At 40.1% G+C, this 17,179-nt stretch overlaps 1 protein-coding gene across 1 annotated transcript in view; it reads left to right on the forward strand.

The window, feature by feature from the left end:
* GTF2F2 (general transcription factor IIF subunit 2) overlaps window positions 1-17,179 on the forward strand; it is a 115,398-nt gene that overhangs the window by 87,169 nt on the left and 11,050 nt on the right. Inside the window, exons 6-7 of the mRNA XM_084767111.1 lie at window positions 5,879-5,978; window positions 15,594-15,737. Of these exons, the coding sequence (XP_084623237.1) occupies window positions 5,879-5,978; window positions 15,594-15,737 (244 nt within the window). The remainder of the gene's footprint in view (window positions 1-5,878; window positions 5,979-15,593; window positions 15,738-17,179) is intronic.

Below are 17,179 nucleotides of genomic sequence, written 5' to 3' on the forward strand. Positions count from 1 at the left end.
CACAAAAGATACTTGACCACTTCAATGGTATAAATTGATTCCTACATTGGCGGTTGTTGCTCTAAACACTTGTATTTGTTCAACTCTCATTGGTAGCCAGACTGAGACGGCAGCATTGCTTAGTCATGAAGACCATCTGCATGTACAGAATCATGTCTTATTGTGGTATTTGCTAGTGTGCATTTCTGCTGTTTCCTTTGTAACTTAATTGTCCAACAAATGTGTTATTTTAGCTAGGCACTGTGGCACATGCCTGTAATTCTAACAGAGGCAGGCAGAATACAGATCTCCGGAAATTTGAGGCCAGCCTGGTCTACAAAGGGAGTCCAGGACAGCCAAGGCTACACAGAGAAACCCTGTCTTAAAAAAACCAACAAAAAATAAAAAAAAAATTAAAAATCTATTTTCTCACTGCTTAACAAACATTTGTTGAGTTGCTGTTGTATAAAAAACACTGTATACTAACCAGTGAGTAATGGGGCAGGGGTTACCAGCTAAAATTTGTAGACAACAGCTTAAGTCAAGGTTGACATTTTGAATAGGTTTTAAAATGCTCACCCTTTAATTTGAAGAAGGTATATATTATTATTTTTAATGTGAACTTTACATTTTTAAAGTATAATTAGTAATTTAACCTGGAAATTTAATTTCTACCAAATAACTCTTAGTAAAAGCATAATAATGAGGTCTTTAAGTGATTTTAGTAAGAATAATTATGTCATGATTGAGACCTAATGACTAGTGATGCTGGCTTAATGGAAGTGATTTTGTGTTTTGGGGTCAGGGGTGTTATACAGAAGCCTGTACGCTACTCTGTGATGACACAGACCTGGATGAGCTATAGGTAGGCTGACAACTATCAAAAAGAAATTGCTGGAGTAGAGATGGCCCCGTTAGATCTGCAACACTGCAAAAACTGGTCATACCAGTCATCCTCAGCTTCAGAACAAGTTTAAGGCCAGTCGAGGCTGAATGAGACCTATGCCATTTTTTCACAGAGTTCTGTGGGGTTTTTTAATAGGCTCTGTTCTAATACATGACTTTGTGTTAGCCTTGTAGTGGGATGGTCTGAGTTACAGCTATAGTTTTACATATAAAAGTTTCCAGCATAGAGTAAGAACTCTTTAAATGTCTGTCATGTTGTTGTTTTTAGGTTTTATAAGCCCTTGAGAGTTTTCTTTATAGTCAGAAACATAGGAACTCATTAATATTAAGGACTCCTAATTTAGCAAGCTGATGGTTACTATGGCCATAAAGTAGTAGCAAGGTGAAATCATGACATGTATCCACAGCTTTGTGATGGTAGTAGTGTTAGCTACTGACCAGAGAAATAGGTCATTCCTGACAGTAGTTGCTCATTTTCTAAGAATTCACAAGTTTTGTTTGGTCTTTAAATTATTTTTCATTTTATGTGCATTGGTATTTTGTTTGTATGTATGTCTGTATAAGGACATCCAAACCTCTGGAACAGGAGTTACTGACAGTTGTGAGCTGGCATTTGGGTGCTAGGAATTAAGCCCAGGTCCCCTGGAAAAGCAGCCAGTGCTCCTAACTGCTGAGCCAACTCTCCAGCCCAAATTCACACAGATATTTACATTATGACTCATAACACTAGCAAACTCACAGTTATGCAGTAACAACAGAAAATTTATGGTTGGGGTCACCACAACATGAGGAACTGTATTAAAGGGTCACAGCATTAGGAAAGTTGAGAACCACTGTCACAATACAAACAATACTAGTACAGTAGCCTCCCAGTACCCCCCCACGCACACGCCCACTAACAGGGATCTTGGGTTTCAGGTTCCTTTAGGAAACTAAAGGGATTGAGGGTGGGCCGTGCACAGGGTCCCCATTTAGTCCCACCTGCCTACTCCTGACTTTTGTTTCATCTGCTCTATAAATTGGAATACTACTACAGGCAAAACAGACTGGCTGAGAATTTTTCTCTTCTTGCTTTGGCCAAAACTATGGCTAAAACGATTTTTCCATTTCAGCATGCATGAGTGAGGTTTTGAAACCAGAGAGCTAGGCCACAATGGGCCACAAGCTGGAGTGAAAACACTGTTGTGTAATGTGAATAGCATTCAGAGAAGCAGAGTGTGTGGTGGGGGTGGGGGTGGGGGATTGTTTTGAATTAGGGGTGTGTGTCTGTGGCCAGTGGTGGCTAGAGGGCTTCAGATTCCCTAGAGTTGGTGTTACAGGTGCTAATAACCAAAAATGGTTTCTCTGCAAGCTCAGTATGTGCTAAGCCAGATCTTCAGCCCCCCAGGGCACTGGCTTTTTTTTTTTTTTAATGTACATTAGAGTTCTGCCTGTGCGTATGTCTGTGTCAGGGTATTTGGTCCCTGGAACTGAAGTTACAGACAGTAGTGAGCTGGCATGTGTATGCTGGAAATTGAACCCAGTCCTCTGGAAGAGCAGTTGGTGCTCTTGACTGCTGAGCCATCTCTCAAGACACAAGAGTACTGTTTTCAAAGCACACATTTGTTTACTGCTTTGCTTTAAATTTCTGCTTTTTTGGGCTGGAGAGCTGGCTCAGCTTTAACAGCACATAATACTCTTCAAAAGACCAGAGGTCATTTCCCAGCATCCACTTGGGCAGCCCAGAATTGCCTATAACATCAGCTCCAGGGGATCTGACACCCTTCTCTGGCATCCATCAGGAACTGACCTCATATGCACATACCCACACAGATACACACATTACACAGATATAAATTTTAAAAATAAAATTAAAATATTTGACTGTATAAAAGTCATATACTTTGACAAACAAGTATAATTCGTGACTACCATAGCATTTATAAATATGTTTCCAAGCACTTTCTTTGTTATTAAATATTTTAAAAACAAAAACCAACTACGGTTTCTCCCTATCCTTCTATTGTACAGGACTTTTTTCTATATTATTTATTAGGAATTCATGCCAAGTATCTGTTAGCAGTTTATAAAACAAAGGTGATCAGCAATACTCTACTTCTTATGCCAAGCATAGTGACACACACTTTGAATCCCAGCTCTGGGGAGGCAGAATCAGGTGGATCTTGTGAGTTGAGTTCGAGGCCAGGCAGCTCTACATAAAAGACCTTGTCTCAAGAAACAAACAGGCAAGCAAAAGAATATTGTATTTCTGATTACAGTTTCTTGGAAACAACATTGTACTTTTTAATGTTCTAAAAAAGATAAGCGCTAGTCCTAGACATAGTCAAGACACACAGCATTTAACTTCTCATTCAGCCCCACTGCTCTGTGTGTAGCTGGCTGCTCTGCTTTGTGAACTGAGTATTTTCAAATTCTTTTATATTGGAAAACCCAGATAATCCTTGTGTTGATGTTGAAAGTGTGTTGAAGCCAGCAGTGTTTAATTTAGAGCATTGTTAATAATAAAATAGGGTTGCAAATTGTTCCAGCACATCATGAGATAATGTTAAATGAATTATTTAGTGTTAAATAAAAAGCCTGTTAAACTATTTTAAACTGTTCATGGGTAAGGAAAATATTTTAAAATTAAGTTCTTTTGAAATGTATTGTGTTTTCAGTCCATAGATTAACCTTTTGAATTTTGAGTCATAGGATGTCCTCTTTTAATTAAAACAAAACTCTAGGGTTGACTTTTAAAATGTATAATAGAAAGGTTAAGGTTTTGCATGGTTTGTTTAAAAGAAAACAACAACATTCCTTTATTTAAAAGAGTTGATGCCTTGAGAATAAACGTGGCACAGCTCTCTGGTGATGACATTGGCTTTTCCAATTGAAGGGCAGCATGCCCCATGAGTGTGAGTCGGGGTGTGGGCGCTGCAGATATGGCATGGCAAGAGTAAGCTGCTGTTTATAAAGAGAGCTTGCCTGCTGGGGACTTAGGGTGTGGAAGGAAGGAGCTGCTGCTGCCTCCTCCCTGATGTCTATGAAGAATGGGGGGGTGGGTGCTTGAAGCAGAGAAGGTAATCAATCGCTGGCATAGGGATTGCCATCTGGAGAGGGCTACGGTGAGAACACACCAGGTGTGTTCAGAAAATTAATTGTGTCTGTTTTATTTCACCAAGGAGTCACGTGTGCCTAGTTCCTACACTTGTGAGCATTTCTCATGGGTCTCTGCCATTCTTCTCTCCTGAGAGGTCTTTCCCTTAATCCCTTCAAGACTGCTTTGCTTTGCTTAGAAGGATGGCTTTATCTTCTTTGCCTTGCCCTGTGAGCCTGGCTGCGTTGTATCAGCTCACCATCAAAGCACACCTTGTGGTCTCCTTCCCCAGACTGCATGCTACCTCCCTTGTGCGCAAGACTGCTGTTAGCCGGCTACAGCGTTGGTTAGTGTGTGGATCAAGCCTTTGCCATTGTGTCCTCAACCCCTAACCAAATGGTGGTATGTTCTTTTAAGTATAATTTTTCTTTTGATTATAAAAATCGTAGGTGTTTATTGCACAAACTTTAGAAAACTCAGCAAAGATCTTAAAATGTGCTAATTCTCATTACTTCCTGTCTTTGATGTAGTTCCACGTTTTTAAAAATGCATAACAGGCTGGAGAAATGGTGCAGTGCTTATGAGCACAAACCGCTCTTCCGTAGCACCTGAGCTCAGTCCCCATCTTACCACCACTTAAAACTCCAGCCACGAGAGGCCCAGCTCCCTCTTTTGGCTGCCTTTGGCACCCACATACATGTTATATATATATATACACACACAGACAACATGCATAAACATAAATAAAAATAAGCATTTTTTTAAAACTACAGTGCATAAGCTGTTTTCTTTCTTTTTGCTTTCTTGGTTTTTTTGTTTTGTTTTGTTTTGTTTTTTCCGAGACAGGGTCTCTCTGTCTCCCTTGGCTGTCCTGGACTCACTTTGTAGACCAGGCTGGCCTTGAACTCACAGTGATCCACCTGCCTCTGCCTCCCAAGTGCCGGAATTAAAGGCGTATGCCACCACACCCATCTCACATAAGCCTGGGTTTTGGTCTTTGGCTGTATCCACGGCATCCATTAATTCCTTAGAGGCCTTACTGCCTTACATTCTTGAGTGGATCTCTCAGGGAGATTCATAAAGCATAAGCCCGGGTAGTTTTCCAAAAATACTTTTATTTCATGCTTATTCTTCAATTATAAGCTAGCCGCATATGATAGGCAATTTTCTTAAGTATGTTAAATTTTGTATTCTAATATCCTGCTGGTGGAAAGTCTAAAAGTACAATGATACCTTTTGTATCTTTAAAAATAGTCACCTTTGAGAGTTGCATTTTTCTCTCCCTCTTAAAGCAGATTTTTTTTTTTTTGGACTTACCTTGCTTATAAACCAAATGAATTAATTTTAAGGAGCAATTTTAGTTTACAAATTAGAACATAATAAAAATCCTAAAATCACTGCAAAAGTTATAGACGTTCCTGCAGCGGTGTCTTCATGGTATACATGGGATCATGTGTTTATGGTTTGTTTTTTTCTGAGACAGTATTTTGAGTTATGTTTAGCTCAGACAGTTCTGCGGTGTTTAGATCAGTAGAGCTTTCTGTGGTGACAAGAGTGTTTTGAGTGCCAATGTCTGATCAAGGAGCCACTAGTCACTGCACACTGAGTGTTCCCATGGTCTTTTCATTCACCTTAGTCTCTTGTCAGGATAGTGGTAGCTTTGCTCTGATGAACCGTAGACGGTAATCATTTAAGGCAGTTTGTTTATCTAAGCAACACAGTTTCAGAACTAACTGTTTAGGGCTGTAAAGACATAACTTGGACATTTAGCTTATGGGGCTAGCTTTTACATTCTTTTGTTTGTTTTTCAGTGTTCGATAAAGGACTGAGCTGGCTTGCTTGTGTGTGATTAGTAATTAGCATAACTACGGGGCCTACTCTACTAAGCAGTGTGTTAACAATGCCTCTGTTTTTCAGATTGCAAATAGAAGAATCTTCCAAACCCGTGAGGCTCTCCCAGCAGCTGGACAAAGTTGTAACAACCAATTACAAGCCTGTCGCTAACCATCAATACAATGTGAGTCTTCTGCTTGTCTTTCACCAGTGTCTGTCCCTTCCAGCATCACAGATCCTTAGACGCGGCATCTTAGCAACCCTGCAGTTTGCTATGCCTGTACCGGGAGCTGTTGTTTAGATGGCTCTTGGTTAGGATTTACAGAGAGATAATAGCAGTGTTCTCAATGTTTCTGATCACAACGTACTTCCTAAATACAAAGTTACTAATTTGTTTTCTGTATCTGTTTTAATATGCTGGAAATTTTCTGAAGATCATACATAAATATGTACAGTGTACAGCTATGTGTCACTTTTTAAAAACTTATTAGAAAGTTTTAAGGGTTCTGGAATAGTGGTAGTTGCCCTCACTGATTACTAAGGTCACTTTGCTTCATTCAGGCATCACAGGCATCTTTATGATCCTTCACTACTATGCAAAGTTAGGCACACCTGTGCTCTTAAAGCTTTCTGTTACGTATATGTATAGAGCAACACACGGTAGAGTGTACATTGTCTTCTTGTGTGTGTTAGCACATTGGATGTCGGTTACTTTTGTGAGTTCATCATAAACAATGATTGTCACCGTCATTCCTGCCTTTTGAAGTGTAATTACTGCTATTACACACATGAATAAAACTGACCGATGCAAATGTTTAACCCAAGCAGGCTGTCTTACTATGTGTGCTAACTAGTTTTATGTCAGCTTGATACAATCTAGAGGCAGTTGGGAAGCAGGAGCCTCATGTGAGAAAATGCCCCTACTAGATTGGCCTGTGACTGACTCTGCAGTGCATTTTTTTTTTTTTTTTGATTGATGATGAAGTGGGAGGGCTCAGCTCACTGTAGGTGGTGCTGTTCCTATGTTGGAGCTCCCAAGTGCTAGAAGGCATGAGGAGCAAGCCAGGAAGTACCATTCCTTCATGGTCTCCTCTGAATTCCTGCCTCGAGTTCCGAGCCTGAGTTCCTTGGATGATGCACTGCAAGCTTTAAAATGAATTAAACCCTTTCCTTCCCAAGTTGCTTAGGGCCATGGTGTTTTATCACAGCAGTAGAAACCCCAACTAAGGGAGGAGTCAATGCCTGACTACTGTGTGTGTTGCTGTAGAATGAGGCTAACCATGCTAAAGGAACCCAGGGAAGTGTGATGAATTCCTGTAAGCAAAAGGAATCTAATAACACTTAATAGGCATAATCTTGTTCTGTGCTGTTGGCTGATTTCCTTTTGGTCTAAGTTTAGGAAAAAATAAAACTTCTATAAGATGGGCCTTAAGCACTCAGACTTGAGTGCCACAGAATGGTATCTGAGTTCCTTGTGCTTAATAAGATATAAGATAACAAACGCCTCGAAGGTAAAACAAGCATCTTCAGTGGGCAGAAGACTGAAATCCATTCACATGTCAAAATTCACCACACTGATTGCATTAAAGGAAGCAGGTGGTGCTTCAGCTGGGTAGCCCCTGGTTGTGCTTTAGGCATGTAAACCAAAGAAGAGCAGGAAGCCAAGTGGAGTCAACCGTGTTAGGTAATCTAAGAGAGCCATCTTTCTGTTGTCGGTTGATTGAGACAAGTAGATGAAAGGCAATTTCTTTGTCCTCTTTTCTCCTTTTCTGTTTGTTTCTATTCTTAGCTCAGAATACTGTCATGTGTGGTATTAGAGTGAAATAAATTCTAAAAATATGTAAGTCAGTGGTTTTGTGCTAGCACCATAAAATATGCTTAAGAGTCCAAGATAATATGATGTGTACTGTCTATACATGTCCAAAACATGCTGTACAGGACTCCACACAACATTATGGGGCTCTGTGAGAAAGGGAAGTAACGTGACAGCATTGTGTTGGGTTTGCCTCTCTTTCTTCATTGGCATGATCTTTCTGTAGTTCCAGAATCTGCCCTTGTCCTCCTCTTAGGGACCAGGTATATATGTTGAGTTTCTACTCTGGTGTGTTTTTAATCACAATAAAGGTAAGATACTTCCTGGCACTCTTATGTCTAAAATTATAATAGTAAGACAAGATATATACAGTACACAGTAATTGTTCTCTCTGTTGCTTAAGACAGAAAAACACTGGATATGATTTTCAGAATTCAAGAGTTTAAGTTATTAATTTTAAACAGTAGGATCTAATATGAATTTACCTCAATTTTTCTTGACAAATCCTTTGGATTATTGGAATTGTGACAGTGAGGGTGTGTTATCTGAAATGCTATTGGGCGGTCAAGTTCTCCCTTTGAGGTAGGAAGGGGAGGAGAGCTAGCTAGGGAAGAATGTTCATAACCAGCCCATGTCAGAGATGTCTACTCTGAGTAGCAGATGTTTGCCTGTGCCTGAGAGTGTCCCCTGGTGACCTGCCTTCCTGAGCTGCCACCTCTTCCTGCTCTCTGCTTGTGCCTTCCTTAGATCCCAAGTTGGGGTGTAGTGAACATTTCCTTTGAAGTATCGAGCACAGCTTTATGTAGTATTAACACCATTTCCCCCTTAATTCCATCGCAAACACCCCCTGTGCTGCCACAGACCATTAGTCCCAAGATGAAAGGCAGATCGCCTCTAGGAAGATGGAAGTTGTGCTGCTTTGGAAGCAGGGTAGCTCAGACCTCTGCCTAGGTCATTTTCTTAGTGACATTAGCACTCAGCCTGGCGTGTAGAGCTGTGTGCTTAGAACACTTTGATTTTTGTGTTCTTTTTACTTCTAAAATTAGTACACACTCATTATATTCTTATTAAGGTATAAAGCTGTAAGACACCTGCTTTAGCAGTCTCTTGGCATCAAGTGACATTTCAGTTCAAGCCCCGTGCCTTTGTTAGGATTGTTACCATATAAATCAGTATAATGTGTTATCTAGTAATTTTTTAGTAAGACTTTGTTTATATAGAAGCAAAGCACTTGAGTGCCTAGTGATTGTTTTCTATGGGAACGAATCAGAATTGGCAGAGGAGCCTGCATAGCTTTAAAACCATGTGGTATCCTGGTATAATAGCAATTTTTATATGTGCTATTTATAATATACATTTATAATTTAATGAACCATTAATTTTAGGATATTGAGAGATCAACATGGTTTAAAATGAACAATTTAGAGGTCATAGTAAAACTTTAATAAAATTTAAATCAATAAAGTATGAAATACTTTCAAAGATTTGCAGAGTAGTGTGTCATGTAACTTGGTGATTCATTTTAATAGTTGAAGAAAGTGCACTTTTTTTCTTTGGTAGGCAAGGTAGTTACAACTGAGAACACCCCATCCCTGACACTGCTTAGCCTTTTGTATTTGCCACCAGAATTGTCTGCTGTATGCATGAGTTGTGTGCCTTCATGCCTTCCTTATGCTAGTCAAACTGGGTGTTGTTGCTATTGTTGTTAGCAAAAGAGTGGAAGTTGTAACCATGGAGCAGTTCACTATGGTCTCACAGTATCAGACTTTACTAGATTCACATAGTAGATATATATGAATAAGACAGTAGAAAAGCTGACAGTATTGCTGCTAAGATGATTTATCAGTCACTCTCTCAGGTAGCAATGATGATAAAGTAATCAAGTCTGACAAGAACGTGGCTCTTTTCAGAATAGAAATTATCAGTATCACTTTAAGTATCAAGAATCACTTTTGTCATTCTCCATCTTTATTGATGACTCAGTTGTATCTATTTTGAGACTTGAAACAACTCCAGATACTTAAAGCAAAATAAATAAGTAGAGAATTGGCTTTCAGATATTTTATGAATACAAAATGGAAGGCCATGGTCATGAAAGGGAAGGAGGTTGGCTGCCAGAGATCTGCTGATAGCTTTTCTTTTGGCAAAAGGGCAGCTGGAAATGAGCTAACAAATCTTGGTAATGTAACCAGTAGGTCCTGCCGCTGCCACCACCACAAAGACATAGAGCTAATGGCTTTGACTGAACTAACTGTCCCTTAACTTTTGTGGAGTCTGTGCCTTATTCTATTAGCTATTGCCAGTCTAAGCTTTCTAAGTTTGCAATGCTGTTGAAAACTAAGCGTCCTGAACATGAAGATAGGTCGCTGTTTTTTTTGTTTGTTTGTTTGTTTGTTTGTTGCTTTTCAGATCGTTGTATTTTGAAAGCAAAAAATAAGGTGGTTTGTTTGTTTTTCTGGTGGAGAGAAGTCATGTATGTGTACACATGTCAAAGCCAGAGGCCAGCACTGAGTGTCTCCCTGCCTCAGCCCCTCCCCCCACCCCCCCCCCTCTCTCTCTCCATTTATTTATCTTATGTGGGTCAGTGTTTTGCCTGTATGCATGTCTGTGTGTGGGTGTCAGATCCCCTGGGACTGGAGTTACAGACAGTTGTGAGCTGTCCTGTAGGTGCTAAGAATTGAGCCCAGGTCCCATGAAGAACAGCCAGTGCTCTTAACTGCTGGCCCAGCTCTCCAGCCCTGAGACAGGCTTTCTAGACTTGCAGGTCACTGATTCAGCTAGACTGGCTGGTGAATAAGCCCCAGACTTCTGAATTCAGTTCCTCATTTTCTAAAACAATACATGATTTTATTTCGTCTATTTTAATTTTTTTTATTTTATGGGTACCTCATAATACCAATATATTAATATAGGATAATTTATAACTTGTTAAGATATGCATGTATAATTTATTCATTAAATTTTTTGCTTGTAGAGATGTTCATTGAAAAGGTGTAATCAGGCCAGATAGGATGTCAACCCTTTTAATCCCAGAACTCACTTTTAAGGCAGATGAATCTCTGTGAGTTCAAGCCCAGCCAGTTATAATCAGTGAGTTCCAGGGCAGCCAATGTTAGGATTGTGCCTCAGTCTGCCTAGCAACCTATGATGTCATTGCCTACCTGCCCAGGACTATATAAAAGGACAAATTCGTCTACTACCGCTCTCTCGTTCTTCTCTTTTTCTCCTCCTCCTCCCTTTCTGTCTCTATCTCCCTATCTCTCTGGGGTACTCCTCTCACTTCCCTGCTCTCTCACAATCATGTAATAAACCTCTCCATATGATAGTATATTGAATATTTCATCTTATTTTTCATATTTAAAAGCCAGTATGTAAGATTCCTGCCAACCCTTCATCTCTGAGTCAGTCAAAAGTGCCACTGTCTGGTGGACTTGGATTGTCTCGCCATCCACATGTCCTCTGCCATCTGAATGGGTGGTCCTCAGTGTAGCTTGTATGCTAGAATCACCCAGAAGGATGCATTCCTGAAGAGAGGGAAATGCCTTCAGAAGTTAACTCAGTTGATCGAGTGTGGATTGTGTTTTAAGCTCCTGGGTTATTCTGGTTGCAGCCACCAATCCAAAGACAGGAACTTTTTATAGTTGTCTGCCATCTGTTGAGAAGGGAACAGGGTTCTGTAATGGCACCAGGAGACAGAATCTTGTAAGGTTACGATGTATCTAATTCTATTTGCTACCATCCCTGCCCTCTTGTTTTGAGTTTAACAAAAGACTTCTTCTCTAGCCTTTGGTGGTAGAGAAACTAAGAAAAGCTAACTGGAAAGCACTCATTGAAATCATAGGGTTGTTACATAAAACCTTCAGGTGACACCCTCCTCCCAGGAACTAGGAGGAGATGTTATGTTTATGCACAGCCCTTTCCCTTCTGGGAATCAACTGATGCTAGTCTCAAGAACTAAGGTTGTTGAGCTTTGGGTTTTTCAAAGTTAGGTGCATACATTTTTAACTTTGCTCATTAAAATAGATGCCCACAGAACTACATCATAAGGCCTTTTCAGCAATATTTTCCTGCTGTACTTTAATACAAGCATAATACTACATGCCTTGTCCTTTTGAATTTGCACACCGAGGACTGACCTGCTCTAAAGAATTAGTTTTCTCCCAAGAGATGATGACACACTAATCAGAAATAGAAGCATTGACAGAGGGTAGGGAGAAGTTATCTTTCAAAAGGATTTAAAATACAAAGCCGTGCTAGTCAAGGCTGTCACCGTCACTTCAGAAGCTGGAATAAAAGCCTCACAAAGACTGCCTTGACAAAGCAATCAGAGTATTTCTGCAAACAACCGCCTAGGAATTTACAGACATCTGAGTTACAATATTTTAATTGGTAGTGGGTGGCATTTATAATTTAAGTCAGTGATTAAGGTTTCAGTAATAACGATTGAGCATGTCTGTACTACATCCACAGTGGATTTTCAACATGCAGTTACATTTTAATCTTAAATAACTTGTTTTCTTGAGAAAATAAAATTAATTTTATCTGATAAATTTGGAGAATATAAACATTGTAACTGGAGACTAAGCTTAAAGTGCTTTCTGAGTTGACATTTATCTCTAAGAGTTGTTTGCTCTGCAGTGATCTGGTCAGTGGAGACAGATAAAAGATCAGTAAGTAAAATTCCCATGACATAAGAATTACTTCTGTTCTGGTAACTATCGTAGTAATGTATACATTATCCTGGCTGCTAATGAGCTGGCTGGTTGCTCTGCATAGCATTCCCTACAGTTCTCAAGTTCATCAATGAGAAGTCCAAAAGAAGAGAAGCAACACTACCTCTCAAAACAGTCTTCTCCTGGTACAGTGGCTCATAGTATTAATTAATAGTTTGTATAGCCTTATTTGTGATGTTAAATTGAGTAAAATACCAAGGGTACCATTCTTATACACTGTAGATTAAAAAGGAGCAATTACTTCAAGGCCTAAGTTTTGTCCTAACTTCAGCTCAAGGCATTAGTTACCCAGAGATCTTTGGGACTGACGTTTCTCCAGCAAATCACTCTGCCTTCCCATGAAAAGTTAAGCTTAACCAACTGAAATTTTAAAAAAAAACAAAACAAAACAGAAGGGACTGGAGAGATGGCTCAGCCGTTAAGAGCACTAACTGCTCTTCCAAAGGTCCTTAGTTCAACTCCGAGCAACCACATGGTAGCTCACAACCATATATGATCTAATGCTCACTGTATACATAATAAATCTTTTTTTTTTTCAATAGAAGCTGTATACTCTCTCTCCTTTTTCTTAAGTATACGTATGCATGCCTGCCCAGCACTGGAATTACAAGAACTTACAATTACGCCTAGCTTTTTACCTGGATTTTAGGAATGGGACGCATGCATTTACTAACTGAACTATCTTCCCTATTTTCAGTGCAAAGATAACTTTCTACAAAGATTAGTTGCCAGGATGGGACTAATGAGAGAGGATGACTTTTTTTTTAAGATTTATTTATTTATTATGTATACAATGTTCTGCCTGTACATGTGCTTGCACTCCAGAAGAAGGCACCAGATCTCATTACAGATGGTTGGGAGCTACTGTGTGGCTGCTGGGAATTGAACTCAGGACCTCTGGATGAGCAGCCAATGATCTTAACCTCTGAGACACCTCTCCAGGCCAAGAGAGGACGACTTTTAATAGTTCTACTAAATACAACTACTTTTAGTAGGTACACCCATAGTACCAGTGGGAGAGAACTACTTTTCAAATTGTATTGACATTTGTTAACGGTATAAAATGCTGAGTTTCATTACATTTCATATATGTCTATAATACACATTAATCATGTCAAGCCCCTGTTATCATAGCCTATTCTACCTCTGTAGTGAGATAGGTAGAAATTTGGTTTCTTAAAAAACACAGAAATAGAGCCAGGCATGGTGGCACATGCCTTTAATCCCAGCACTTGGGAGGCAGAAGCAGGCAGATCTCTGTGAGTTCAAGGCCAGCCTGGTCTACAAAGCAAGTCCAGGACAGCCAAGGGTACACTGAGAAACCCTGTTTCAAAAACAAAAAACAAAACAAAACAAAAAACCAGAAATACTATATGTTTTTGTTTTAATCCCAGACATGGAGATATGGGGCTGCTTCACAGCAGCTGACTGTGATTTGCCTGGTGCTCTAGCAGAGGTATGATTTTTGCCAGCTGCAGTTAGTTTCTGCAGTTGGGTGACGTTTTGAATTCTGGGGACTTTTAAAGGAGTATTTAAATGCTGGGACCCTGAGAGATGGATTGTTGGTTGGTTGTTAGCTGCTGTTGGTCATGGTTTGTTAACTAGTCATATGCAAAGAAGTTAGACATCCTGACAGCGAAGATCAGACTTGCACCGAGGAGCTCGATGCCTAGTCAGCAGGAAGTAGTCTGATACAGCACAGCTCCCTTTCCAGCCCTGACTTTATTCAGGGATCTCTTCCTTTCCTCTCTTTTCTTTTTTCTCTCATATCTAATGTTGAGAGATTAGAATGGTGGAAGCAAAAAGAACCCACAAAGTAACAAATGCCGGCTACACCCCTCTCTCTGCTCCCCCTCCTCTCTCTTCAGGCTCTCCTACTTTCATGTATTAGCACTAGTCTTTTTTTTCCTTTTTTTGTAGTTATTACTACATGTTGTCTTACTTAGGGTTTATATTGCTGTGATGAAACACCATGACCAAAGCAACTTTGGGAGGAAAGGGTTTATTTCTGTATCACTGCTCAGGACAGTCAAGACAGGAACCTGGAGGCAGGAGATAATGTAGAGGCCGCCTACTTGCTTTGCTCAGCCTCCTTCCTTTTAGAACTCAGCCACCAGCTCTGGGTTGGCCTCCCTGATGAGTGTCTAATTAAGAAAATGCCTTATAGCCAGATCTTATGGAGACATTTTCTCAATCTGAGTTCCCTTTCAGATAACTTTAGCTTATGTCAAGTTGACATAAACTAACCTCTGTGTGTCTGTGTGTGTCTCTGTGTGTGTCTGTGTCTGTGTGTGTGTACATACGTTCAGCCTGTTGGGTTAATTTAGTGCTGCTCATGTATATACACTGACCGCTTGGTATTGGGTAACCAGTTAGGAGATCATCCTTGGGGAAGGCTTGATTGTCCTTCTCTCAGCAGTCATCAGTTGCCTGTGGCTCTTCACTTAGAGGTAGAACTTTCTGAGATTTCCTCCATTCAAATTGGATGTCAACTGGTGTCACTATTCAGGTCTTGTTTAGGTGACCATAGAGTTGCAACTTCATGGGTGCAACTTCTCTGTCGCACACAGAAGATTCTTTCCCACATCAGATGTCTTGATCCTCTCTCTGACTTGTAACTATCTTTCTGCTCCTTCTTCTACCATGTTCCCTGGCATGTATCGTAAGTGTATGGGTGGTGAGCACTCCAAGGTCAGTTTTCTCTGCTTTTTACCATTTGTAGCTTCTGGGTATGGTCTCCATCTGCCTGAAAGAGAAGCTTCTTTGATGAGGGGTGAGAGCTGCTTCCAATGTTAGTGTGTGTGAAGAGGTGTAACTCTGTGAGATGCACAAACAAACAAGGCCCCAGTGTCTTTGTTTTTGTTTAGACAAGAGGTATTTTACTTTTATGTTAAAAATTGGCGTATAGTATAAATGTAAATTTCAAGGACACCTAATGTAAGATAAAATAAAAATTCAGAAAAATCGTTAACTGGTGTCAGCACTGAGTGTATGTACCTTTCTTGTTGTCAGACCTATGTCAGTGTGTAGCTGTAAAGCAGCAGCACAAAGTGAGCAGGGAGACTGGCACGACCACGCCTTTCTTCTTCACCAGCGCTTCCCAAATCTCTCAGTTGCTAGAGAACCTGCCCTGTGGCAAGTCTCTCCAGAGGCCTGATACCGTAGAACTTTAAATGTAGTTTTCAGGTAACTAAGACAGAAATGCCTGTTTCCAAATGTTGAGTTGATACCTTTCTTCCATTTTTGCCTGTAGATTGAATATGAAAGGAAGAAGAAAGAAGATGGAAAGCGAGCTCGGGCAGACAAGCAACATGTCCTAGACATGCTCTTTTCAGCCTTTGAGAAACATCAGTACTATAATCTTAAGGACTTGGTCGACATCACAAAGCAGCCTGTGGTACGTATGCAGTTATACTGACCCTTAAGTGTGCCCTGCTTAGCATGGTATTGGGGAGGAGAAGCCTGATTAAATTGCATCCACTCTTCTAATGACAGGGTTTATGTCAACACTCAGAAAACAAGACTTAATTAAAGCTGCTTTGTCTTTCAAACATCCACTTCATTACTTTAGATTGAAAATACATGTAAGAGCCATGGAAATGGCTCACTTTTTAAAGGTGCTCATTGCGAATGCCTGATGGTCCCCAGAACCCACTGTGAAAGGAGAGAACTCACTCCTGAAAGTTGTCTTCTGGCTGCCACACACAGCAAGGCACTGGTGTGTGCACATGTGTACACACAATAATGCAATGTTAGGACCTGGAGAGATGGCTTAGTGGTTAAGAGACTGGCTGCTGTTCTAGAAGACTCAGGTATGATTCCTTGGACCCACATGGTGGCTAGCAACCATCTATAACTTCAGACCAAGGAGCTCTGACACCATCTCTGGCCTCTGCAGGCACTAAGCATGCACATGGTGCACAGATAGATATACATGCAGGCAAAACACCCATCGCATAAAATTAATAATAAAACTATAGATACACTTAACAGAAGTAATTTTATATGAAGAAAAGGAATCAGCTCTCTTGCCAGACTCCAGTCCCATAAAAAAAAAAAAAAAAGAAAAAAAGAAAAGGAATCGGTATTCTTAATATTAGTCTGAGATGTTAGGCATTTCCTACTCTTTAATCTTTGTTCAAGCATTCCTGCTGTAGTGTCAGCGACTCAGCTAATGACTTCATTGTTTTTGCCATCACAGCCTGAAAAACACATTCACGCTAGATTAAAATATTTTTTAAAAAAATAATTTATTAGCAGGCCGTATTTCTTCTGGTTTTAATGCAGTTTATCTTTGTTACTTTTAGATGTAAATATGCCTGTATGCAAAGGCTATCCCAAACACTGATAGCAGATTAGGTATTCCTACAGAATAAACCATACACATTAGACATGGAAATAAGCCAAGTAGAAGGACATTACAATAATGCAGCGAAGGAAGTTCTTGTTCTTAATGTGCAGTGTTAGGGTTATTTGTTTTGCATCTAAGGAAAGGGATTATTAGAATGTCTATCTGGGGTAGACGTGGTGACATATCTCTATAATCTAGGTATTCAGAGGCTCCAATGGGAAGATGCCACGCTCAAGGCCAGTGTGGACTATATAATACATATGTACTCTGCCTCCAAAAACTCTGTTCTGTTCACTTTTTTATTTTTATTTTTGTGTTTTGTTTTCATTTCACTCTTTGTGTATGGGTGTTTTGCTTGCCATTGGATGCTGGGGATTGAACCCAGATCTTCTGAAATAGCATCCAGTATGCTTAACCACTGAGCCAGCTCTCCAGCCCATTCTTGTGGTAGTCCACTGTTGTGGAAGGGAAGTCGGCTGAACAGCTGA

Source organism: Acomys minous, assembly GCF_964271855.1.
Source record: "Acomys minous genome assembly, chromosome: 18".
Lineage (NCBI taxonomy): Eukaryota > Metazoa > Chordata > Mammalia > Rodentia > Muridae > Acomys > Acomys minous.